The 25,538-nt window shown below is 37.0% G+C and overlaps 2 protein-coding genes and 1 long non-coding RNA gene across 4 annotated transcripts in view; 1 reads left to right on the forward strand and 2 right to left on the reverse strand.

Annotated features, from left to right (window-relative positions):
* Nucleotides 1-3,979, reverse strand: part of csrnp2 (cysteine-serine-rich nuclear protein 2) — a 12,896-nt gene extending 8,917 nt beyond the window's left edge. Inside the window, exon 1 of the mRNA XM_067372363.1 lies at nt 3,871-3,979. The gene's annotated coding sequence lies outside the window, so the exon portion shown is untranslated. The remainder of the gene's footprint in view (nt 1-3,870) is intronic.
* LOC137009823 (uncharacterized) overlaps nt 1-6,510 on the forward strand; it is a 25,539-nt gene extending 19,029 nt beyond the window's left edge. The window contains exon 3 of the long non-coding RNA XR_010892961.1: nt 42-6,510. This is a non-coding gene — a long non-coding RNA (uncharacterized lncRNA). The remainder of the gene's footprint in view (nt 1-41) is intronic.
* tfcp2 (transcription factor CP2) lies at nt 5,381-24,238 on the reverse strand. 2 transcript variants are annotated; one of them, XM_067372364.1, is made up of 17 exons: nt 23,953-24,238; nt 23,415-23,630; nt 22,584-22,735; nt 20,388-20,464; nt 20,060-20,165; nt 19,784-19,890; nt 15,669-15,821; nt 15,392-15,502; nt 13,475-13,563; nt 13,163-13,211; nt 11,275-11,316; nt 10,904-10,997; nt 10,550-10,640; nt 9,469-9,575; nt 8,921-9,063; nt 6,845-6,896; nt 5,381-6,736 (listed from the first exon to the last, which is right to left on the reverse strand). In XM_067372364.1, the coding sequence occupies exons 2-17, from the start codon at nt 23,534-23,536 to the stop codon at nt 6,699-6,701; spliced, it is 1,533 nt and encodes a 510-aa protein (XP_067228465.1). In that variant the 5' UTR covers nt 23,537-23,630; nt 23,953-24,238; the 3' UTR covers nt 5,381-6,698. The 2 variants fall into 2 exon arrangements, with proteins under 2 accessions (XP_067228465.1, XP_067228466.1); XM_067372365.1 differs by having other exon boundaries at nt 24,173-24,228.
* Between the last annotated feature and the right edge of the window lie 1,300 nt (nt 24,239-25,538).

Raw genomic sequence — 25,538 nt, forward strand, 5'->3', positions numbered from 1 at the left:
CTTTTGCTACCTAATCCTTGACATTCTCTTTCTCCATCCAGTTTGAAAGTCCTGCTTAAAAATCATGAAGCCTGCAAACATCACCATGGTAACTGGTTTAAAGCAATAGCCATGGAAAAACTGCATCCAAGTTTTGGGTCTTTTTCACCCCCATTAATACCGGTGGAACCTTACAAACAACAAGCCTTTGCAAGCTGATAAACAAGTCCCAGTTCAGTCAAACCAGAGAGGTCACACAAGGCCGAGTCGGGACGTTTGATCAGACCACCTCCTTAGCCCGAGGGAGCAGTGTAATACAGCCGCTTTGAGTGGCTCCATGCCTGATTTTCTTCATGATTAAACACTATTTTTAAACAGTCAGTGGCTTTTTACTGGGTTAAATGAGCACAGATTGGCGGTGGCTTTGAGGGAAGGTCGGCTTTTTCCATGTGAAGGGGGGGAAAAGATAACTTAAGAAGTATGACTGACAATTAAACTCACAGCATAAGGGATTTAACCCCACAGATTTGTGAAATCCATAAAAACTGGATTAGTTTTATTCATTTTATGATTATGAACACTACGGAAATAACATTAGCCTGACTCAGCTGGAGCATATTAATGTCTTATTCATTTTTATAATCAGTCATTCAATAATCAGGCCGGATAGCCTTGATTTCGCATACTCACGCACATGCCAACATCTGCCACACAAAACTTATCACTGGTAAAGAATGCGTTAAGACCTTGAAACATCAAAAACAGCTGCAACAAACAACAGGATGATGAAATGAGAGAGACGCGATTCAGTATACGCTGATTTATGCATCAGTGTTTGACAGTGAGCTGCTCTTGAATGAACCGTATCCATAGAAACAAGAAATGCTAAAGGAGTCCATTTTTTTGCTCGTTTAGCATTTCTTGTTTCCCCTCTTTCATGCGTTCCTTATATATATAATTAATGTTAGCATGGTGATGCGGTAAAATGCACAGAAAATCTGTGGTGATCTATGAGTACATCTGCCAATTAATGTGTTTTCAGTGAAGCATGCCAATATTTCTCTTCAGACTCAGAGCCAAACTTAGTCACACATCACTACTATTGGACACCACAGTGTCTAAAAGGCATATGTTTTAACATATATATGTATATTCATAGGGTAAAGCATTATAACTATATGCAGGCAGGGACAACAGAAAGCTTTGCAAAGGCACCAAACCTGCATAGAAGTAGTAATTAACTTAAACACATCTCATCCCAACTCCGGGCAAAAATGGAAGTCATAATCTATTAACAAATTGTCTGATTCACAAAGTGCTTGAGATGTTGTTTAGGTAGATTATATGTATATAAACCCTAAATGAATAAATGATAAAGAAACAGCTGAGCAGGATGGTACAATGATGGCAATAATTATCTAATAATCTTCGTTTGAAAAGCATTGATCTTGCAACCTGAGACTTACCATTGATTCTACATAGAGTATTAAAGGGGTGGTTGATTATGATTTCACTTTTTTAACTTTAGTTAGTGTGTAATGTTGCTGTTTGAGCATAAACAACATCTGCAAAGTTACGACGCTCAAAGTTCAATGCAAAGGGAGATATTTTCTTTTACAGAAATTGCTTTTTAAAGACCACAACAAATGACTGCTTCAAACAAGCTTCTTCCTGGGTTAGAGACATCACTAACCCTAAAATTTACATAAACCCCGCCCCCGGGAACACGCAACAAAGGGGGCGAGGCCATGTTGGGCTGCTTTAGAGAAGAGGAAGAGTTGTTGCAGTAGAGTGTTGTTACCATGCCGTCATTTTACGCCGGACTGCTTCACAAACGAGGGTCAATTCAACACTGGATTTGCACAAAAGTGCGATGAGTTGAATCAACTCCACAACAACTACATAAATTTATCCACTAACCATTCAGCAATGTCCAGATGCAAGTTGTAACTTCTTCCTGAGTCTCTCCATCTGTGTCGACTCCGGTTTGAACACCGTTACTGACAATCCTCATTTTGGCTGTGTGAGATTCTCCAGCTTTGTTGTTGTTGAGCAACTGAAGCATGAGCTGTTAAAGCTCCGCCCTCTTCTGGAAAGCGTCCAGGAGCAGCAGCTCATTTGCATTTAAAGGGACACACACAAAAATGGTGTGTTTTTGCTCACACCCAAATAGGGGCAAATTTGACAAGCTATAATAAATGATCTGTGGGATATTTTGAGCTGAAACTTCAGACACATTCTGGGGACACCAGAGACTTATATTACATCTTGTAAAAGGGGCATTATATGTCCCCTTTAAAACTACTCAGATATGCAACAAACTGGAACAAATGGACACCAAACCCAGGTTACATCACTGTAAAACAGTTTTAGATGTAAAGGAGTAATTAGTTCTCAATTTGTGAGGTATAATCAATGGCAAGCGGAACAAGGCTTTTAAAAGCACTCCACTGTACCATGCAAAAAACTGGAGCATTTGACATCATGACAAACAGACATCATGCACCGGCATACATGGTTTGCATATCCCAGAGATGTCCGCAGGGAGATACACGGCAATAATTTCTATGCCATACATCCAGGGAAGCTCCATCTCTGGAAAAATAGCAGAAAAGAAATTCACCTCCTATAGCATTGGTCTATGATCAATAACTGAAGGAAAGGCAGGTTTAGACAAACTAACTAGTTTCTGAATGCAGCACAGGTCATTTAAAAGAAGGGAAGCTGAAATATGTTTGCAGAGCTCCTGACACGCATCCTGTGGCCTATTTGAGGTGGACAGAAAGCATGAATAATCACCTTACAGTACCGACTACACGCCAGCCTGTTTGACTGGTCTGCACTAAAATAGCCCACCCTAGACGTATGACACATAAACATCATGCCTTTCAAACTCTGCATAGGTGACGCTGCAATTTCCTAAAATGCGAACATTATTCCCATTCCGTGAATGCATCCATGCACCACTTCCATGCACACTCAGCAGCTGTTTTATTTTAATGGGTCTAGCAGATTTATTATATGACATCACACTTTGCACTACATTGTCCAGATTACTAGTTTTACCAATAAATTTACAAAACATGTAAACGTCCAGCAATATGAACACTGTATTGTAAAGCAATGCTGCATCAGCCCGCATTACTTTACACTATCTAGTATATAGTTCATTGTACTTGATTTTTAATTTACAGTTAATTAAAAAATGTAAAAATTTGTCATTCAATTCTATATTTAAGTGTGTGCATTTTAAAAGTATTTTATTATTTAGTCAAGTTTTACTAGTAAGTATTCAAATAGCATCCATTCCATGTTTTAACAGACGTGAGTGTACTACAATTAATACTAGCTGCTTCCTACTAGTTCTGCATCTTACTAGTAGTTGGCTAGCCAAAATGCAATTGTAACTAGTAAGAAAAGAAATGTCACTAGTAGGCTAACAATTGGGAAAGGTACTAGTAACATGTCAAACAAATTAGTAGCCTACTAGTAAATGTGGAACTTAGAAATAAGCACCTAATTAATAGGTACCAGCAAAAAATAGTAGAATACTAGTCTGGGGTAACATCTGGATTAATGGCAGCACTAATAACAGTATTAGTCAAATAAGTACTAGTATCTATTAAGTGCTAATTACACACTAGTTAGTTTAAAGTAAGAGGCCTAAATGTTTAAACGGCTTGCCACAGTGTGACCCAATATGATTTGTATGACACATCACATATGATCTGTCCCATGATTTTATATTCTTTATTGGAAAAGACAGACCGAGGGTCTTATGACAGAGCAGAAAATGGCATGCTGTGTTGCAACCGGTCCAATGATCAACCCATTTTTCCTCGTAGGCTTGGCTGTATGGGAAAAGTGAAACACAAAACCTCATAGACTTACCTTGGGCAGAAATAGAGAGCCTTTAAACCGGCGAAGCTGTCGCTCGTTCCGTGCTTCCTTTATTTGGATGGGTTTCTTTTCTTTGGGGATTGGAGCCTATTACAGCTTTAGACGGTTACAAAATGACAGACAAAAGCGACTTCAGCCCATCGAAATGGCCAGACCAAAGAGGAAATTGCAGTTTATGCACGACAAATTTAGTGATGTCCGAACATTTAAGCATCGTAAACAATGGATATTAGTCTTGACATGGACTATAAATGGGGGTTTGTGTGTCAAAGAAGCCTATGCGAGCATTTAAGGTTGCTATCAAGCTCTGTAAAGATTAAAAAACGGGGCAGACGAAGGCAGACAAGAACCTCATTCACTAAAAAAATGACTAATTCCGGCGTAGATGCATCCAATACATGCAGATAAAATCTCTAGGTGATCCTTTAAAATGCCTGCATTCAAAAAGACCAAATAGAGCCGAGCCTTCGGGGTTTTTTTCCCTCCGGATAGGTGGTTGTGTTCTGCGCTATGTTTAGACAAATCGCAACGTTATACTTCCACCCCGAAGGAAAGAAAAAACAAAAAATTATGTGTAGTATCTGTCGGCCCGAGGACCCTATGGGCCTCTCTTCTGCCCCGGTTTGTTACAATGTAACAATAGAGTAAGGAATGCCGTACGGGACCCATATATACTTATTGTGACGTCAAGGACGTGCCGGCGTAGAGGCTGTCGGGAAATGTAGTTCTAAAGAGCCTATTGTTAGCTTTAAAAGGTCCGTTGTCTTCCTCGACAGGAAAACTGATATTGTTTCTCTGAGCGGTTTTATTTGGACAAAAGGCGTGTTAAGCAATAAAGGGATATTTTGTTTCAAACAGACCGACGTCTCATCTATGACAGTTATGCTAGTTCAGCTGCCGCTGGGCCTATTTGTAGTCCTCGTTTTTTGTAGTCCCAGTTCTTTTTTTTTCTTTTTTTTTTTGACAGCTCGGTTTCCATGGAAACTAAGTGTCGTTCTCAAACTAGTCAAGCACTATTAGACTGAGACTGGCACTAAAAAATAAATGGAAAATATAAAAATATAGGCTAGGTGGGTGAATCTCAGTCCGTTTCGAACACGCTGGGGTCAGATTTCAGCATGAAACTCAAAAGAAAGAAATTTCACTGGTTTTAACATTTTTAGGGTCCCCCTTTTACAATTTTCAACCCCCAACAAGTAGTTCTGCATTTATGCTGATTTACATAACACTGTATTTTATATTAGTTATTTTGTATTGGTTTTTATTGCTTTTGAAGTGAAATGTTACAAAATATATTTTTGTGAAATTCACCCAGGTAACCAATTCCTTTTGAAGCCATTCTCATCCTATAAATGCCCATAATGTGCTTGCAAAGGTTTTAGCCATAGGGTGTCTATTCTGTTAAGCACTGTGTGAGGAAGTTAATACAGCATACAAAACAAAATAGCTTGATTCAAGGTAAGTCATTTTAATCATTGCAATGACACGGTAAAGGGTCACAACAGACAATACCTCACGTCTTTACCATCTTGGTCTGGCTTGCGTCTAGCACTAACCAAGGCTACCTTTCTCATGCAGTGCAATATATCTCCCCTTTACCCCACCTGAAAGATTAGTACATCAGTGGTCATATCCAAAAGAAAACAAAAAGAAAGTAAAACATGATCTCTTTTTATACCATAAAATAATGCTCTGGCAAGTCTGACATTTGTAAAAACTGTTCTAGTATATGCAACAAGGATGAAAAAACAGAAGGGTGTTAAGCACAATGTTAAAAAAAATAAAATAAAAAGACGCACATATATAATGCCCACTGCTGCTGCTCTCCTGTCTCCTGTAAAATAACGTCCATATGCAGCAGCACCTGAAGAATCATCAGGGATCAAAGCTACAGAACCTAATATCATGCCCCAACAGCCATAAAGAGTCGCCTGAACAAACCTTAAAACAAACAAACAAAAAAACATTTCCTTAGAGAGGAACATCAGCGATTTGTGCAGCAATGCTTCAGTCAAGCTGCTCGCCGTAAAAACAGCCAATTAAAGAAACCGAACTTGATGGTAGGGTGGCAGTATCGAGCGAATTTCATTCATTCTGCGATTATTTAAACATCTGTGATCGTGACAAGATCATACGTTTATTTATAAGCAGAGTGACAATATGAAAACGGAACCGGCCACCTTTTTCCACAGGTGACAGTGCTGACAATAACGTTTATCACAAATCAATGCAATTTCATAAGCGTCCTTGGAATCTTTGTCTCCGACTGTGACATAACCCACTTTTTTACAATGTTGTTTATAAAGCGTGTATTCATTGAGACATATGGACTGCACTTCACATGGAATTCTAGCATATGCAGCTAAAATACTCATGGAGTGACATCCAGGCAGACAATACCAAATAATACTGTATTTAACGACAGCCAATTCTCTCTGTTTGAGCCAGTATGGCTTTATTACATAATTACATGAGACAAAACCTATTTTTTCTGCCTTTTAAAAGAGCAACAAAGTAAATTGATGCAAAGAAAGATAGTAAAATAGAATTTCTATGATTTGTTTTTTTTTTTTTTGCGAAATTTCATTTTGTCTAAATGGGAAGAGGTTGAAAAAGGCAGCACACACTCCATAGACAACAACATTAAAGGTTTCAAAATGGGTCAGGTGCCTTTTTTCCCTTTCCTGTGATCGTCTCCATTACTATTCCGAGCAAAGCGATCTTCAGTAAGGTCCAGGAAGTGTGCAGGGAATGGGCTGAGGGTTGAATCTTAAGAAAAACATAAGGGGCCTGTTCACTCCACCCCTCATCCTTTGTTTTCACTTCAAAATGATGTGATAGCCATCGTTTGTTTCAGCTGCAAATTCAATTGAAAGAGTGGAAGTTATAAAACAGAGGTTACCTGGAAACAAAGATATGTCGGTTCAAACTTCTTAGTAATTAAAAGAAACTGGCTTGCTCATACCTTTCATTGTGTCCAGAACAAAACACATCTCATCTTGAAAGTTCTGAATCATCTGTTTAAATGAGAATATAAAGATTAAGTCAGAAAAAGAGAATAAAAGATATTGCATACTTAAAGTTGTGATGAAACGGAAGTAGCAATTTTATTGTGACATCTATCTATCTATCAATCAGATTATTGAAAAAGAAAAAATGTTGGGCGGGACTTGGTTCTATGCAGTGGTTGTTGATTGGATTTTGATTTGTGGGCGTGACACTCAAGAATGAATATGAGCTTTCAGTCATTTGAGGAGGGGTGGGGTTTAAAGAATTAGTGCACTCTAGAATTAAAATTTCCTGATAATTTACTCACCCCCATGTCATCCAAGATGTTCATGTCTTTCTTTCTTCATTCAAAAAGAAAATAAATGTTTTTTTTCTCCATATAGTGGACTGGTGTACAACTGGTTGAAGGTCCAAATTGCATTTTCAATGCTGCTCTACACGATCCCAGCCAAGGAATAAGGGTCTTGTCTACCGAAACGATTGGTCATTTAAAAAAATAAAATAAAATGTATATATTTTTTAACCACAAAACTCGTTTTGCACTGCTCTGCGATGCGCCACACATTACGTAATCATGTTGGAAAAGTTACGAGTGACGTAGGTGGAAGTACCAAAAAACTCCATCTCATTTTCTCCTCCAACTTCCAAATCATTCAACATCATTTTGCCTTTTTTTTGTAAAGGGCATTTGACTTTTGCACATTCGCTTTGTAAACACAGGTCGGTACTTCCGCCTATGTCATGCGTAACCCAACATGATTACGCAATGCATGAAGTCATGGACGCTAGTGCAAGATGAGCAAGATTTTTTTTTTTTTAAATGACAGATCGTTTTACTAGATAAGACCCTTATTTCTCGGCTGGGATTGTGTAAAGCCCTTTGAAGCTGCATTGAAACTGCAATTTGGACCTTCAACTCATTGAACCCTGTTGAAGTCCACTATGGAGAAAATGGAGAAAAATCCTGGAACGTTTTCCTTAAAATCTTAATTTCTTTTCAACTGAAGAAAGAAAGACATAAACCTCTTGGATGACATGGGGGTGAGAAAATTATCAGGAAATTTTAATTCTGAAGTGAACATCCTTTAAGCAGTCAAAATTATTGAAGAATTCCCGACATATGTCACCAGAGAGAGAGAGAGAGAGAGAGAGAGAGAGAGAGAGAGAGAGAGAAGTCTGTCATTTTCACCCCCAAGATTGACATTTTGATTAAGCATTATGAGCTCAAAAAGAAAGGATGAATGTTCATAATGAGATCTATAACATGGATTTACAAAATATTCATTTTGTGCCAATTTTAAACTCTGCATGAATTTAAAACTGACCTCATTTACTTTAAAACATGTTCCTGGTCTTATGCATGTTACAAGAACATTGAAATGGTTTTCATTTTTAACCCACCATGCCTTCTTATTTTTCAACCCTATAATCCAAACTTTAGGCTTCAGGTTATTACTAATGGATAAAATCCTAGCCCCCTTTTCTTGTTCAATTCTGAATATCATTTGGAAATATGTGACATTACAGAAGTAAAATGGGTTGCAATAAGGCCATTTTCATACCAGAGCTTTTGGCACAAAACTTGGTGCGTTTGGTCGGCATGAACATTTTGCAAACTCGGGTGCACATGGTACATGAGCACTCCAGTATGGAGCACAATTGGTATGAAAGCAATCTGCTCTTATTTGTGGAAATGAACTGCTATCGATGATGGATTGATGATGACTGATGCACTGCAAGCACAGCAGCAGATTCTGCAAGCTCAGCAGAAATGGCCTTTGGTGAGCAGCTCACATCTCTTGCAATGCATCTTCAGACCAAACAATCGAAACAAAGTGTGAAAACAGCTTTAAGTTTGCCCTCTATTAAGCAGCAATATGGTGAATGTCAGTAGAAAAGTGATCTATGCTGAGCTTCTAAAGTAAAGGGATCGTTTCTATATTGAGCGCAGGTTGGTGCAAGGAAACTAAACAAATATAAGTGAACTGCCTAAACAATGAAGAAAAAGAAAGCCTGTAGAGGCCCTTATTACCTCATCACTGACTAACACATGGATACCAGTGGGTCCCTGCTTGAAGATCTGACTGATCTGGCGTGGAGAGATGCTGAAGAGCTGAGCCAACTTTTCCGTCAGTTCCACAGCTGTTAACTCCTCCAGATAGATAGCATGATACACTAAGATGGGGTAAAGAAATATGAAAAACATGAGACCCTAATCAACAAACCACTGCATAGAAAATAAAGAAAAGCAAACACATTCAATTAACACAGAATACAAGCTATCACAAATCTGGAAAATTTAAAAACACCTGACAACATGAAATCAATACTGACCCTATTTTTTTCTCTGGTTATTTGACCCCATTTACTATGTCCCAGGTCATATTGTGCATATTATTCTAAAGAAGAAAAAAAACACTGCCACCTCTAAAAAGCTTTCTAATTTTGTTGACATAACCAGACTATGCAGGTAAGGAAAAAGGTGATTTTCAAACGACTACCTAATAATATCACAGCCTAACATTTAATTCCTACAATAACTTTTCATCTTTCTTTTGATCTAGTTGATGTCAAACACACCGAAAAAAGTGTTGCTAGTCCCATCTCCATTCTCGTGTTTCTGGTGCTGTTCACGAGCCTGTTGGGACTCCTGGCACACATAGATGGTGAGCCTTGGACGGACCACCCTGTACAGGAACATACACATACACTTAATATATAATTGTTGCTTCATAATAAGAAAAAAACCTAGAAATAACAGAACATGGAAACTGATCAAAAATTGGGGGCAGTCTTGAGCGGCAAATCAGCATATTAGAATGATTTCGGAAGGATCATGTGAGAGAGTAATGATGCTGAAAATTCAGCTTTGCCATCACACTAATATATTACATTTTAAAATCTATTAATGTTATTTTAAATTGTAATAATATTTCACAATATTACTGTTTTTACTGTATTTCTGATGAACCCTCTTGTGTTTATGCAGTGGCGGTCAAAATGACCTTTTTTTTTTTTATTCAATAAAATGAATGTACTATATTGTAGTTTTTATTTAATATTTTCTATTTTTAAGGGGTTTTATGGTACCAAATCATATTTATGCAGTAGTTATAATCCATTTATGACCTGTTAACCATTTTTTGAGCATAGACCTGAAAATGAAATTTCCAACTTAAATGGTCATAAATATTGAATGCTTTAGAGCACAGACATAAGTTTGGTCTCTTTTAAAAGAAGACACATGGCAGATTATTGCTGAAGTGAAAAAAGAAAAAAAAAGAAGTGAACAAAAGCTATAGAAGTTTAAGTTTATTGTTATGAAAAATTCACAAAAATACTGTTTTAAATTTTTATATGAAATATATATTTTCCAAAACATGTTTTACTCTAAAACTGCAAGAAAATCAAAGCCATTAATCTAAACAAGTTGTGTTCCAAATTTGACATTGATATCTCAAAAAATGAGCTTTAAGTAAGATTGTGTTTTTGCTCAGTACCAAACACTCCCACTAGACGAAATGTAAAAAATTCTAAAAAACCAAAACGTTATTTTTTTTGATCAAAAATGACCAAAGAGCACCAGAGGGCTAAATAAATGCAGCCTTGGTGAGCAAAAGAGTGTAGGGTACACGGATGAACACGGATAACAGACACTTACCGTCCTTTGAGTGCGTTAAATAGTCGAATGCCATCAGCAGGTCCACAGATCTGGATGACATCCTCTCGGGTCAGTTTTAGCAGATCGGCACCTAAAGGTGACGTCAAAGGACAGTTAACACACTCACACTAGGAGTTTTTCATACTATACTAAAGGTAATATGGAATAAAGAGGCATATTACATCTTTCTGAACACATTATGATGAGAGAATGAGATTGGAGAGCATGTGTCATTTGAATGAGAATGATGTAAAGACCGATGTGGCACTTGTGTGGTTGCTGAGTGAGCAAAGCCTGATGTGAGAGCTGTATGGAATGTGATGCACACTTATGTAAGCCCGATCGTCCCTTTACCCGAGAAGTTTGAGAAGAGACGGCAGAATGGCGAAAAACGGTTTCTATGGAGCCACTGCTGTGCTTCCTGTGGCGTTGCCGTGGGCAACAGATTCTGTTTGTTCGGGGGCAAAGAGAAAGGACAAAATAGGCCTTAGCACACTGACCATAAACTGATCATAATTTGTCTGTTTTTCCATTGAACAACCCCTCCACTGAAGTCAGACACACCCCCTTAAACTGTCTGGCCTTAGTTGAACCCACTTCAAACGTTCTTCTATAGGACTTCATCAACAGATTTAGTACAACTTAAAATCCTTTGCACACAACCAAGTTTTCCCTTTGGCAAATAAACATTCAACATATTCATATTAGCAAATAAATTCATGTACCTGATTGCTTTCACTGTCTCTTGTAAGTAGGTGGCACGACAACTGTAAGGCAGAACGGTCTCTCAGTTTTAAAATCTCAGATTTGTCTTGAGTGTTATTATCTTGTTATGAGGAAGTATGTGGTGACTAACGGGGCTTATATGTTACGAATGAAACAAAAAAAAAAAAAAAAAAAAAAAGAATGGGCTAAAACCTTACATAACATCAGCCTATAAACTAATGCAAAAATAATGTCATTTTAAAAATCTATTATTTACAGCAAAGAATCAAAATAGATTTGTTAAAGAAAAAAAGTGCCAAACCAATCAATTAGATCAACCTGTACAAGTACTTTTACATCCAAATTTGGTCCCTGTATATATACACTTCTGTTAAAAAATTTAGGGTTGGTAAGTTTTTATTTGAAAAAGTCTCTTAAGCTCACCAAGAATGCATTTATTTGATTAAAAATACAGTAAAACTTATATTGTGAAATATTATTACAATTTAAAATAACAATTTATATTTTAATACATTATAAAATAATGACTGTATGCAAAGCTGTATTTTCAGCATCATTACTCCAGTCTTCAGTGTCACAAGATCCACATGATTCTCAATCTTATATGCTGATTTTTATGATCAATGATAATTAAATATTTAAGCTGTACAAATGTTTTAAATGTCAGTGGAATCCATGATACTTATTTCTAATGACTCTTTGATGAACAGAAAGTTCAAAAGAACAGCATTTATTTGAAATACAAATCCTTTGTAACATTATAAATGTCTTTACTGTCACTTTTGCTCAATTGAATGCATCCTTGCTGAATAAATGTATTCATTTCTTTAAAAAAAAAAAAAAAAAAAATCTTACTTAGCCCAAACAGTAGTGTATATATTATTTTTAACAAAATATATAAGGGCTGGGCAATATGACATATATACTGCGCAATGTCATGTTTATATGTGGCACGCTTTAAAAATTCCCCACGCAGAAAACTAAAAAAGAAAATATAATGGAATAAAGTACTTTGCATTAGTATTTAATCTACTGTATTAATAAGTATTTTACTTATATATATACTTATTACTTATATATATATATATATATATATATATATATATATATATATATATTACTTGTAAATGAAGTATGTTTAAATTGTATTAAACAAATACAAAAGAAAAATGTATGTATTTTTGGATTGAATTTCCAGCAGAAAAACTAGATCAAACATTTTGGTCATGCTGCCCACCCTTATGCTGTATTTTATAGTTCTAACTAAAAAAAAAAAAGAAGAAGAAGAAGAAGACTACAAAGGCCAATACATACTCTGAAATGTGCTAATGAACATGCAAAAGCAACAAAAAAGCATTGATAATAGCAGGACTGATAATAGCAGCTGCAACAATATGAATGAAAACAAAGGGTTTCTGATGCACTACTGTAGTTGTCCTGACATTATTAATGTACATGGAAGTATGGAGCATGCCACACACACACACATTATACTGGAGAGTAGCTATTGACCATTCCATTCCCAATACAGCTCAACTACTTGACTAGTAAAGATAGTATGATCAGTTATGAATTCAATCCCACACAAATGTGAATGGAACACAGATAGATTTGCTTGTACAATCATAATATATCGTTCAAATGAGAGAATGTAGAATGCAGAAATGTTGTAAGAGAAGAAACACATTGGGATGAATCAATCAGACTATGCCTCAGTCAAAGTGCTACGTAGTTTGCTTATATCTCAATGTACACACATATATGGACAGAGTTATGTTATTCCTAAAATGTCACTAGAAATGCTTAATTAATGTTAATTTATGCTATTGAGAGCAGTGGATCTCACATACGAGAGAAGATAGGTGAAGAGAACAGATAAACACTCACATCTGCCAACTGTACGACAGGCTCCGGCTGGTGATTGGGTGAACCATTTCTGCAAGACAAAAACATAAGCCATTAGATGGCCACATGAAAGTAAATCAGTGCATGCTATTCCAAAGAAGACAAATGTCTCCTCAGCCTTTTAACAATATATACTAAATTGCTCTTTTTTTCCTTATTCAGTAGTACGTTTTTGCTGTTTTTCAGTTATATGTCATATTACTGAACGGTTAGCAATTAATTTTCTATGCAAGTGTTAAATTTATGCAAGTGAATATTTATGAAGCTCAGAAAATGTTGATCAATGATTCCTACCCTTCATTCACAGGAAAGCTGTTGTGGGAACTGTTGAAACCTGGTGATGGGGAGTTATTGACATATGTAGCCTCAGGCCATGGAGAGCACTGGATAAATACAAAAAAAACCCAATATCATCACATATCAAAATCAAATTTAAAAAATACTATTAAAATAAAGGATGGAAAATATTGAACAAGGAAGGAAAGGATGAAGTAAATGGACAAAGATGTGAAATGAACAGATTAATAACATGTGGATAAAGTTTTCCTTTGGAAGCAATAGTAACGGTAGTAAATTGCAATATATTATTCCAATACTCAGCATATCGCAAAATGTTTAAAAACTGCAATAATATTGTATTGTGGGGGCCTCTGGTGATTTCCACCCCTACACACACACACACATATACACACTTACTGGCCACTTCATTAGGAACACCTTGCTAGTACCGGGTTGGACGCGCCTTCGGAACTGCCTTAATTCTTTGTGGCACAGATTCAACAAGATGCTGGAAACATTCCTCATTCCTCAATTTTGGTCCATATTGACATGATAGCATCACGCAGATGCTGCAGATTTATCGTCTGCACATCCTTGATGTGGATCTCCCATTCCACCACATCCCAAAGGTGCTCTAATGGATTGAGATCTGGTGACTGTGGAGGATTTGAGTATAGTGAACTCATTGTCATGTTCAAGGAACCAGTTTGAGTTGATTTGAGCTTTGTGACATATTGCATTAACCTGCTGGAAGTAGCCATCAGAAGATGGGTACACTGTGGTCATAAAGGAATGGTAGGTATACCATACTCAGGTAGGCTGTGGAGTTTAAACAATTCTCAATTGGTACTAAGGGTTACAAAGTGTGCCAAGAAAATATCCCTGACACCATTACACCACCAGCAGCAGCATGATCTGTTGATTCAAGGTAGGATGGATCCATGCATTCATATTGTTTATGCCAAATTCTGACTCAATGATCTGAATGTCGCACTAGAAATCAAGACTAATCAGACCAGCCAACGTTTTTCCAATCTTCTATTGTCCAATTTTGTTGAGCCTGTGCAAATTGTAGCCTCAGTTTCCTGTTCTTAGCTGACAGGACTGGCACCCGGTGTGCTTCAAGGTTTGACGTGTTGTGCATTCAGAGATGCTCTTCTGCATTCCTTGCTTGTAACAAGTGGTTATTTGAGTTACTGTTGCTTTTCTATCAGCTCGAACCAGTCTGGTCATTCTCCTCTGGCATCAATAAGGTATTTTCGCCACAGAACTGACACTCACTGGATATTTTCTCTTTTTCGGACCATTCTTTCATTCTCTGTAAACCCTAAAGATGGATGTGTGTGAAAATCCCAGTTTCTGAAATATTCAGACCAGCCCGTCTGGCACCAACAATAAAGTTACTTAAATTACCTTTCGTCCCCATTCGGATGCTCAGTTTGAACATCAGCAGATCATCTTGACCATGTGAACATGCCTAAATTCACTGAGTTGCCACCATGTAATTGGCTGATTAGATATTTGAGTTAACAAGCAGTTGAACAGGCCTAATAAAGTGGCCGGTGAGTGTGTGTATATATATATATACATATATAAAATTATCTCTAGCTATTAGATATAAATCCAATAATTAATTTCATTTATATATATATATATATATATATATATATATATATATATATATATATATATATATATATATATATATATATATATATATATATATATATATATATATATATATATATATATATATATATATATATATATATATATATATATATATATATATATATATAAATAATTAAACATTTATTATAATATTATAAAAATACAAAGTTAAAATCTCTAATATAGAGAGACAAATTCAATGATTCATTTCATTTAAATATTCATCACAAACCCATGTTTTCCAAGGCAGCAGATACACACCTCAGTGAGAATGGTGGTTTCATATGAAGGCTGGTATTTCTCCTTTTCCTGGGGTGCTCGTTTCTCCATTTTTTCTCGGTCTGTTTTCTGCTTTCTGTCTGCACCTTTAGGCTAGACGCAAAAAATACCAAGTATTTGCATAAAATTTTTAAAGAAGGTCCTTTTTCGGTAGCAAGTCTACACAAAAATGATGCTGCACTGGTGAAACAGGACTTGCATTGAAATGGAGTATAGATGTCACATTGTAAAATGTTTATCAGTGCAGAGCTCGGCCCACCTTAAAAACTTTGATTTGGCAGCTGGCGGAGTGTAGGTGCTCAGTGTACTCCCCGGCCTCGTTCTCCTTGAAAGTGTCGATTTGAACACGGAACGGCACTCCCTTCTCTCCTCCATGCTTACGCATGGTGAACTCTGTGCTTATACAATGAACCTAAAAAAAAAACAGGAAAATAATGAGTAACAGGGAATGATATTAAAAAAAACATTTGAAAATTGTCTATTTTTTTTTGTCCACAGCCTACAATTAAAAAACTGCTGAAATGTTCCTCAAAATATCCACTTTTGAGTTCCACAGAAAGAAAGAAAGTCATGCAGGTTTGGAGCAGAGTATGTGAGCGGAGCTGAGCGGGAAGAATTAGCGCTCCACGCTCAAAGTATTTCATAATTACTCCGCTCAAGCTCCGCTCTGGGTGTACAATTTTCCGCTCCTCGCTCCCTCCCCCACTCCGTCCTTATAGTCTCGCTCCGTTTTCGCTCCACGGTATTTTTATTTATTTTTTTAATAACACCAGTCTCTGATCAGAAGATGCATGTAGTGTAAAACGAATACGCAGTACTAAGAGAAGAACATCCATACTTTATTGGAATTTTGAACACTGAACAGCCCCAAACCAATAGCTCACTTTTAAGCACAGCAAAATAAAAAAATAACTGTTGAATGAGGCTAAATTAAATAAAGTATCAATTGAAAAACATTATATTAAATTATCAAACGAAAAACATTACATTAAATAAAATAAATCACAAACTAGAATATGAAGTTAAACAAATTGCCAAACGAAAAAATATAGATCCCTTTTAGCCAACTTATAGCCTATATTGAGAAATAGGCCTACTATGAACAGAAAAAAATGCTGGCTGGTTAAACATAGGCTATTTTAAAAAAATAAATTATCAAATGAAAAACATTATATTAAATTATCAAACGAAAAACTTTACATTAAATAAAATAAATAAATCACAAACTAAAATATGAAGTTAAACAAATTGCCAAACGAAAAAATAAAGATCTCTTTTAGCCAACTTTTAGCCTATATTAATATTGAGAAATAGGCCTACTATGAACAGGAAAAAAAATGCTGGCAGGTTGAACATTAGGGAGCGAAGCTAAATCTCCAGTGCTGCGTTAACTTTTAGAAAAACGAGCTTTTGCAGAGTGGCAGGTGCCAAGCACATGCGATTATTGCTGGACATCAGACCAGCAATAGAAAACACCCTTTCCACGCTGGCCGAGCCGCTGGGAATGCTAAATATGCGTCTTGCAATTTGTGAAAGTTGTGGCAGTACATTAGAATTTTCTTTCCAGAAGCGAAGGACGTCGTCAACTTCGGTGTTCAATCTTGGCATTCCAAGGTATTGCTCGACTTCTCCTCTTACGTCTAGTGTTGTAGAAGACGAACAGGTCACAGTTGCGTATGACTGGAACATTGACTTGACTTTTTTTGCGCTCGATGGCTCAGGGACAGGGTCAGGGACAGTCACAGGGTCAGCGACAAGGGAAAGGGATGTTACTTTTTTATTTACACTGCAGAGAAGTTCTGTTTGATGAACTAACAACTCACGGATCTCAATCTGTTTGCCTTGAACCTACAAGAACAATACAATTAGCTATGATTATTTAGAATAATAATAATGAGTTTTCATACATGTAGGCCTACTGTATTATTTTTAGCATTATTGTAAGTTAGCATACATTTTATTTTTTATTTTATTTTAATAAACCATGGTTAATTTCTGAATGCTATGCCTTTGTGTAATTAATTACTTGCCTTTTCATCTCTTGCAATCCACTCGTTCTTGAAGCGTGGATCTAATAATGCAGCCAGAATAACGTGAGTGTCGTCATAAAACCTTTGATAACGAGTCTCAAAGTTCTCAGCTAGAGTTTCTGCGAATGCGGCTATTTCCAGTGGAGTGTCACTGGAAACATCAGACATCATTCTGTGTATTTCTGCAACTGCCGGTAGGATCATCCCCAGGTTTCCCAGCTCCTTTTGTAAACTGTCTGTCAGTTCAGCAAATGGTGTGAGTACTCTCACTAAGCCTTTAAGAAGGAGGACATCATTGCATGTGATTTTCCCATCATCTGTGATCGACGTCAGCCTATTTTGCCAAAGCGTGTCCTTCTCAAACATTTTCAGCACCGACTCGATCATCCGCAACTGACTGTTCCATCTGGTTGCGCATGCAGTTGTGGGACGAACACCTAATTTGTCTATTTCCTCTGTGTTCAGTGTGCTTTTTCTGATTGTTTTGACTGCTTTTCCAACCTTGTTGATTATTGAATTGATTGCATTGTGCTTCGCAATTGCGTCTTTAATTGCAAGTTGGAGTAAGTGGATCGGACATCTTAGGTGAAGATTTGATTTTGTGACGTAGTTCTCTACCATCATGTTCAATTGGATGGCCAGCTGGTCTGCATGGAGCTGCAGGAGTGCAACATCTGGAGCATCACCCTCACCATCTGTCTCCCTGTCCCCGAGATCTTGGTCCAGCTGATCCCCGAATTCGCTAAAACCAGGCAGATTGAAGGCTTTTACCATATTGCTGGCGCTATCAGTTACTACTCTGATCACACCACGCTGAATATTCCAGCGTCTCAGGACCTCCTCATATTTTTCATAAATGTGCTTCGCTGTGTGGTGTCCCTGAATGTGTTCACAACTCAGCAGAACAGTGTGGCCTTGAAAGTTTTCATCTACAAAACTTCCCACGATACCCAGAAAACTGTGACCTCGTCGGCTCGTCCAAATATCAAGGGCCACTGAGAGTCCATTGCAGTTCTGTAGCAGAACGCGCAATTTATTCTCCAACTCTAATAAAGCATGTGGCATGAGTGTGTCACGGACCGTGCTATAGCAAGGTGGGGTGTAGCCAGGCTGTGCAATGTTCGCAAAATAGCGCATCCCTTTTCTTTCTCCTTTGGTGAGTGGCTCATAGTCCATGTAAATCATTTTAAAGAAAGCCTGGTCTAGTTCACTCTTCCTCTCCTGTGAAATATTTATTTTTGTCGTTCTTTGTTGAAAGAAGCCTTTAAATTTACTGCTCTGTGTCTCTTTACATGTTTCCTGTGATTTTTTCTCTGCAAAAAATGTAAATTGAACATAAATATGGCGCTAAAATTAAATGTAAATAATAAGTAGGCCTAGCCTAAATGCCAATACAATATTTACAAATGTATTAATTCTGCATTGGTGGTTTAGGTTGTTCAAGCTGAATAATACCGACCTTCAGATTTTTTTCCACGTGTGAGCGAAAAACTTTATCGTGTTTCCTTGACACATGCCTTTTAAGATTCCACAATGAATCTTTTGACGTTGCAATCACCTCCCCGCACTCGCGTTCTCCTTTGTCATCACTACCTTTTATAATACATTTATATTTTTTTTCCCCTTCTTCACGGTAATATTTCAGAAACTCCATTTTTCTGTCTCTCTTTACCTGTGCTTACTGCTTATTACCAACTTATAAAATCGTCCATCATTTAATGGAGATGCACAGGTGGAAATCGCGAGGGGGTCGGTAAAAATGTAATTAAAATCATGTGATAAATTAATTACATGATATATACTTTATATAAATGTTTGTGAAAGTACTAATAAAACAATACAAATGCAAACGAATGCAAAATATGATTAGAAACATTTTGATTCCCCCTCCGTCTCCTGACAGTGGTTTGGTCCTGGGACTCCTGGCTCGTGATTGGTAATTGAGCGATAGTGGAGCGTTTCGGAGCGAGAGAAAATCACAACGCTCCGACATTTAAAAAATCCGCTCCTCGCACCTGGCAAAATCACGCAACTCCGCTCCTCGCTCCGCTCCCACTCCGCACCGCTCACATACTCTGGTTTGGAGTGACATGAGTGCATGTAAATGACAGAATTTACTTTTTTTTTTAAGTGAACTATCCCTTTAAGATGATTAAGGTCCATCCTAATGAGGAGGTCAAAGTTAAATTTTCATTGACAAAGTACATAGATTGAGAATGAATGGCTAAATTAAAAAACAACAACAAGAAAATAACAGATCAAACCTCATCTTGGGATTTTTAAGGCTCCACTGACAGTGTCTGGGAGAATTGTTCTTGAGGTCAGCAAAAGCAGTCTATGATACCTGAATAAACACAGAGGTCCTTTTCGAGGGGTCCCAGAGGAACTCCACAGTGTTGAGCTGTGTAGGGTTTGCCCTGGGATCAACCACCCCTACCGACATTGGGATATCTGAGGATTTCAGTGCAAGCATGTTATTAATGACTAATACAGTCCTGCATTCCCACAACACTGATATATTGGAGTGACAATTATTGCAATCTGTTTATTATTATCTTACTGGAAAGTAGTTATAATCTGATCTTTCACTTTCTGTGAAGTTAACAGTTACAGTATTTACCTAAATCAAGGATTCTGTCTCCTGGTCTGTTCCAGCGCCAGCCCTCCAGCTGCTGGTGTTCAGTGTACTGAAGCCGGCGATCATGAAACACGACACGGATAATGCTCTGCAGGGAGTAACCACAAGAAAAATAACAGATCAACCGCAGGTAGTCACAAGAAGCACGTATGATTCATGAGGCCATCTTCAGATATAATACAGTGAGATTAACCAGAACACTTAAAGGATTTTCAACAGCTAATGAGATCCAGCTTTGATGCGATCATAATCCTGTATGTGGGAAGCAAGAATTATGGGGGATAAGAAAGACCAGACAGCAAATCCTCACCTTCACCATTTTCCCATTGATCTCAGGAAGCTCTCCCATTTTCCGATTGTCCAGCATTCGAATCTCATAAGACTGTCCTGCAAACAGTGGGAAAAATTTTATAGTATTATCAGTAAAACTATTTTACATGTCTTGTTTACTCTGCTTTTTCTGTACAATAAAGAATGGAATAGTTTATGGAAACATTGCATCATAATTTAAGGTAAATAATTGTCATGCATAAAAGAAAAAAATATATAATCTGATTTAAACAGAATAGTTTTTTTTTTCTCCATACAATAAAGTGAATTGGTATGGACACTGTTTTTATGTACAGTGAAACCAAAATTTATTCAGACACCTTGAACATTTCATTCATTAATACAGTTCCTTCACTAGTCTAAAAAATGGTGATAAAATATGACAAGATCTCAGAGTTAAACTGTGTCAGAAAACATTAATCTTAATTATGTCAGATAACACTGAAGCAAAACATGGTCAAATCAAAGTGTCTAAATAATTTTGGTTCCACATTTTTATCAGTTTTACTGGTAGTCCACTATATGAAGAATTTTTGGATATAATAGGTCATAGTTTACTTTATTTTGCTATCCTCACTAAACATAAATTAATTATAGTCTCCTGCACTGACTAGTAAAAATTAGGGCTGCACGATTAATCGCATGCTATTCTCACGCGCATTTCGTCAGTAAAGCCGGTTCCCTGATTACCGCTAAATCGCCATCACCTGTTTTTAAACGGAGCACCTTTTAATAGACAGAGCCGTAGTTCACAGACAAGCCACGCAATATCGCGTTCATTATCGCAGGCGATTCATCTGCGATATGAACGCGATATTGCGTGGCTTTTCAGTGATCTACGGCTCTGTCTATTAAATGCTGCTTCATTTGAAAGCAGGTGATGGCGATTTAGCGGTAATCAGGGAACCGGCTTTACTGACGAAATGCGCGTGAGAATAGCATGCGATTAATCGTGCAGCCCTAGTAAAAATATATATGATATTTATAAGGATCATGTGACACTGAAGACTGGATTAACGATGCAGCTTTGCCAACACAAGAATAAATTACATTTTAAAATATTTTCAAATAGAAAACAGTCATTTTAAATTGTAATAATATTTCACAATATTACTGTTTTTACTGTTTTTTAATTAAGTAAATGCACCCTTGGTGAGCAGACAAAACTTCTTTTAAAAACATTAAAAATCGGTAGTATATATATATATATATATATATATATATATAGTGGCCTTGCCACAATTCTGTCTCTGAGCTCGTCAGGCAGTTTCTTTGACCTCATGATTCTCATTTGCTCTGACATGCACTGTGAGCTGTAAGGACTTATATAGACAGGTGTATGGCTTTCCTAATCAAGTTCAATCAGTATAATCAAACACAGCTGGACTCAAATGAAGGTGTAGAACCATCTCAAGGATGATCAGAAGAAATGGACAGCACCTGAGTTAAATATGAGTGTCACAGCAAAGGGTCTGAATACTTAGGACCATGTGATATTTCAGTTTTTTAATAAATCTGCAATAAAATGTCAACAATTTTGTGTTTTTCAATTTTGTGGGTTCTGTGTGTACATTAATGAGGAAAACAAATTAAATTAAATGATTTTAGCAAATGGCTGCAATATAACAAAGCGTGAAAAATTTAAGGGGGTCTGAATACTTTCCGTACCCACTGTACATGTATATATATGTGTGTGTGTGTGTGTGTGTGTGTGTGTGTGTGTGTGTGTGTGTGTGTGTGTGTGTGTGTGTGTGTGTTTAGGGGCCGGTAAGATTTTTATTTAATGTTGTTGAGAGAAGTAGCTTACACTCATCAAAGCTGCATTTATTTGATACAAAAATACAATATTGTGAATTTCTTATTATCAATGTTGAAAAAAAAAAGTTGTACTGATTAATATTTTTGAGGAAACTGATCTTTTTGTAAAAATATAAACATCTATACTGTCACTTTTGATTAATTTAATTCATCCATGCTGAATAAAATAATGAATAACTTTGGGACAAAAAAAAAAAACAAAATCTTACTGACCCCAGACTTTTGAACAGAAGTGTATTTTCCAAGTCTCCAGAGGAACTGGCTCTTTAAACTTTTAATTTGTTTGTTTGAATAAACTATAAACATGAATTATGTATGTCCGTGTATTAAAATATTTATATTGACATGCTGAACAGACCTTGATTGAGGTAGGTGAGTGTCTCATCATGTAGTTTGACAGCAGGAGAGGTGGCGGCACACAGTACGTATTGGAAGGGAAGGATTTTATTGTCGCTTTCTGGAGGTAAATTTGACTCCTCCTGCTTAAAGATGGGGAGAGCCAGCACATCACTGAAAAACAGGGGGGGGGGGGGAACAAATTTATGCATTTGACCATTTTTGGTAGTGTTTTTCTTTACATTAGAAGCTCAAGCAGCACATTCCTAATTCTATTTAAACATCTAAGAGCAAATTATCACAGATGGCAAAGCAGGACTGGAACATGCGGTTTATAGCAGACAGCTATTTCGTTACCTGGAGACCAGATAATGAGGCTAGACAGAGTGAATCTACCTCTCAACATGGCAATTCAATTTACTTGAAGCATTTAAATCAAAGGCTTGTGTTTTATAAACAAGTAGAACAAAAAATGGTAATTTTACACGTGATTTGTCAGTATGTCTCTACTTGAAACCCCAAATATGGGATAAAACATCTCATCAAATAGACCTGTAGTTTTCTAAATGGTTCACTTTCTGCACAACATTCATGTAAGCGAACACAAGATACAGAGTGTGCATCTCTGAAAGGTCAGACTGTGCCAAAACACATTCATCATGACATTTTAAACAGTTCAGCGTGACATGTGAACAGCAGAAGTTGGCAGAGACAAAAAAAAAAATAGATTAAACAACGCTCCTGAATAAGATTAAAAAAAATTCAGCTGAACAAAGTATTTTAAAGAGCTATAATTAAGCAAAAAATGACATTTATCAACCCATACAGGTCTCAGGAGTCAGGACAAACTCACCTCATGCTGTAAGCACCAGCTCCAAGTTCTTGCCCGATCCCTGACAGACTGGCATCAAAGTCCTGGACCAGGCCAGACTCAATCACCTCATCGGCCAGAGGTAGTTTCAGAGCCCAAGCCATGACTTTAGACCTCCAATTCAAGTGAACTTAGGAACAAATGAATCACAGTCCTGACAGTCTCCCTTTGGGTCTAGGGATTATCACAGACGCCTGTCTAAAGAAACACAGGGGGAAAATGGATTAGATGGATCATGTATTAATGGTTAAAAATATTCTTAATGAACTGGAAAATAAGTTTATGTAGCTTTCCAGTTCAAGAAAAATCTTGTAAGTATTATTTAAATCACAAATAATGCTAAAGACGGAACAGTACAGCACATAACCCTCAGAATGACTCAATTCATAAGTACTAACAAACCCTACACATGACGAACACGTTTATTACATTACATAAGTCATTTGGCGGGAAAAACTTAACAAATATCGTATAAAACAAAGTGCTTTATCATATATGGCATAATAAGAGTGTAAATTACCTCTGACAGCAGTCAGATAAAGAATGTAATAAAGCTCATCGTTTCACGCCATTTTCCCACCCATCGTCCTTTTTTTGGCAAGACAACTTCGTTTTGCTCGAAAGAAAACAGATTAATTTCTTTCACCGGTCGCTGTAAGAAGTGACGACGCTGCGAAAAATTCGAAGATAATTTATCAGGTTGAGTTTTGATTGAATAAATGTCTGAAGTATAATATTACATGTTTGTTTATCTCTTCTACTCTGTAGAAATTGCCGTAATATCCGCAGTAGTCTCCCTCACTAACGGCTGGAACAGCGACCGGCTCAAGAGCGTTAGCGGCCCCAATCGCCCTGGAGGCGCGTTGCCTTATTGTCATGGTAACATACTATGGCATTTTTTTTTATACTATGGAAACTTATTTTGAAGAAATATAGCACAAACACACAACAAAACATTTAATCAAATAATAATTAAAAATAACAAGTATAAATATAAGCACAAATAAGTATTTTATAAGTGTGTGGAGGAGACAGTGCTCAGCGTAAATGAGTACACCCCCTTTGAAAAGTAACATTTTAAACATCTCAATGAACAGAAAAACAATTTCCAAAATGTTTTATATAACATCTGTTTAACTTATAACATGAAAGTAAGGATAATAATATAACTTGGATTACACATTTTTTCAGTTTTACTCAAATTAGGGTGATGCAAAAATGAGTACACCCCACTGAAAGACTACAAATGTCTAATTTAACAAGAATTCAACCACAGGTGAGTCTAATTATTCATTACACAGGTGTCCAGCAGACAGTTGACTATAAAAGGGTGTTAAAAAAACCCTTCCCATTTCATGCTGTCAGCAATGGCACCACATGGAAGAGAAATGTCACAAGACCTGAGAAAGAAAATAAGTTCTTTACACCAGAAAGGTGAAGGCTACAAAAGGATCAGCAAAGCTTTACTTATCAGTTAGAATACTGTCGCAAAAGTGGTACAAAAGTTTAAAAAAGATGGAACTACAACCATCTCAGAGATGTCAAGGTCGTCCACGGAAGTTAACACCTTGACAGGAGCGTCTTTTATGAGGAGGGTTGAAGAAAATCGTCATGCAAGTTCACTGCAGTTATCTAAAGAAGTAGAAAGCCAAACTGGGCTGATTATTTGCCATAACACAATATGGCGTACACTGCAGAGGAATGGCATGCATGGGTGCCGTCCACGAAAGAAGCCTCTCCTAAAGCCCAGGCACAAAAAAGCCTGCCTAGAGTTTGCCAGGGCCCATGCTGACAAAGATGAAGACTACTGGGACTCTGGAGTGATGAGACCAAGATAAATGTTTCTGGAACTGATGGCTTAAAAACTGTATGGTGTCACAAAGGTGAGGAATACAAAGAAAAATGCATGGTGCCTACAGTGAAACATGGATGTGACAGTGTCCTTATGTGGGGCTGCATGAGTGCTGCAAGGGTGCATTTCATTAATGGCATCATAAATTCACAGATGTACTACTCTATACTGAAAGAGAAGATGCTACCATCACTCTGTTCCCTTGGTCGTCATGCACTTTTCCAACATGACCATGATCCTAAACACATTTCTGA

Source organism: Chanodichthys erythropterus, chromosome 20 (assembly GCF_024489055.1).
Source record: "Chanodichthys erythropterus isolate Z2021 chromosome 20, ASM2448905v1, whole genome shotgun sequence".
Classification (NCBI taxonomy): Eukaryota; Metazoa; Chordata; class Actinopteri; order Cypriniformes; family Xenocyprididae; genus Chanodichthys; species Chanodichthys erythropterus.

Coding starts and splice junctions, on each gene's coding strand:
- tfcp2 (XM_067372364.1), bottom strand. CDS start 23,536: ATGGCTTGGGCTCTGAAACTACCTCTGGCCGATGAGGTGATTGAGTCT. Junction 11,317..13,162: donor CTGTCGTACAGTTGGCAGAT/GTGAGTGTTTAT, acceptor TCTGCCTTACAG/TTGTCGTGCCACCTACTTAC. Junction 10,998..11,274: donor GAGACAGTGAAAGCAATCAG/GTACATGAATTT, acceptor CCGAACAAACAG/AATCTGTTGCCCACGGCAAC.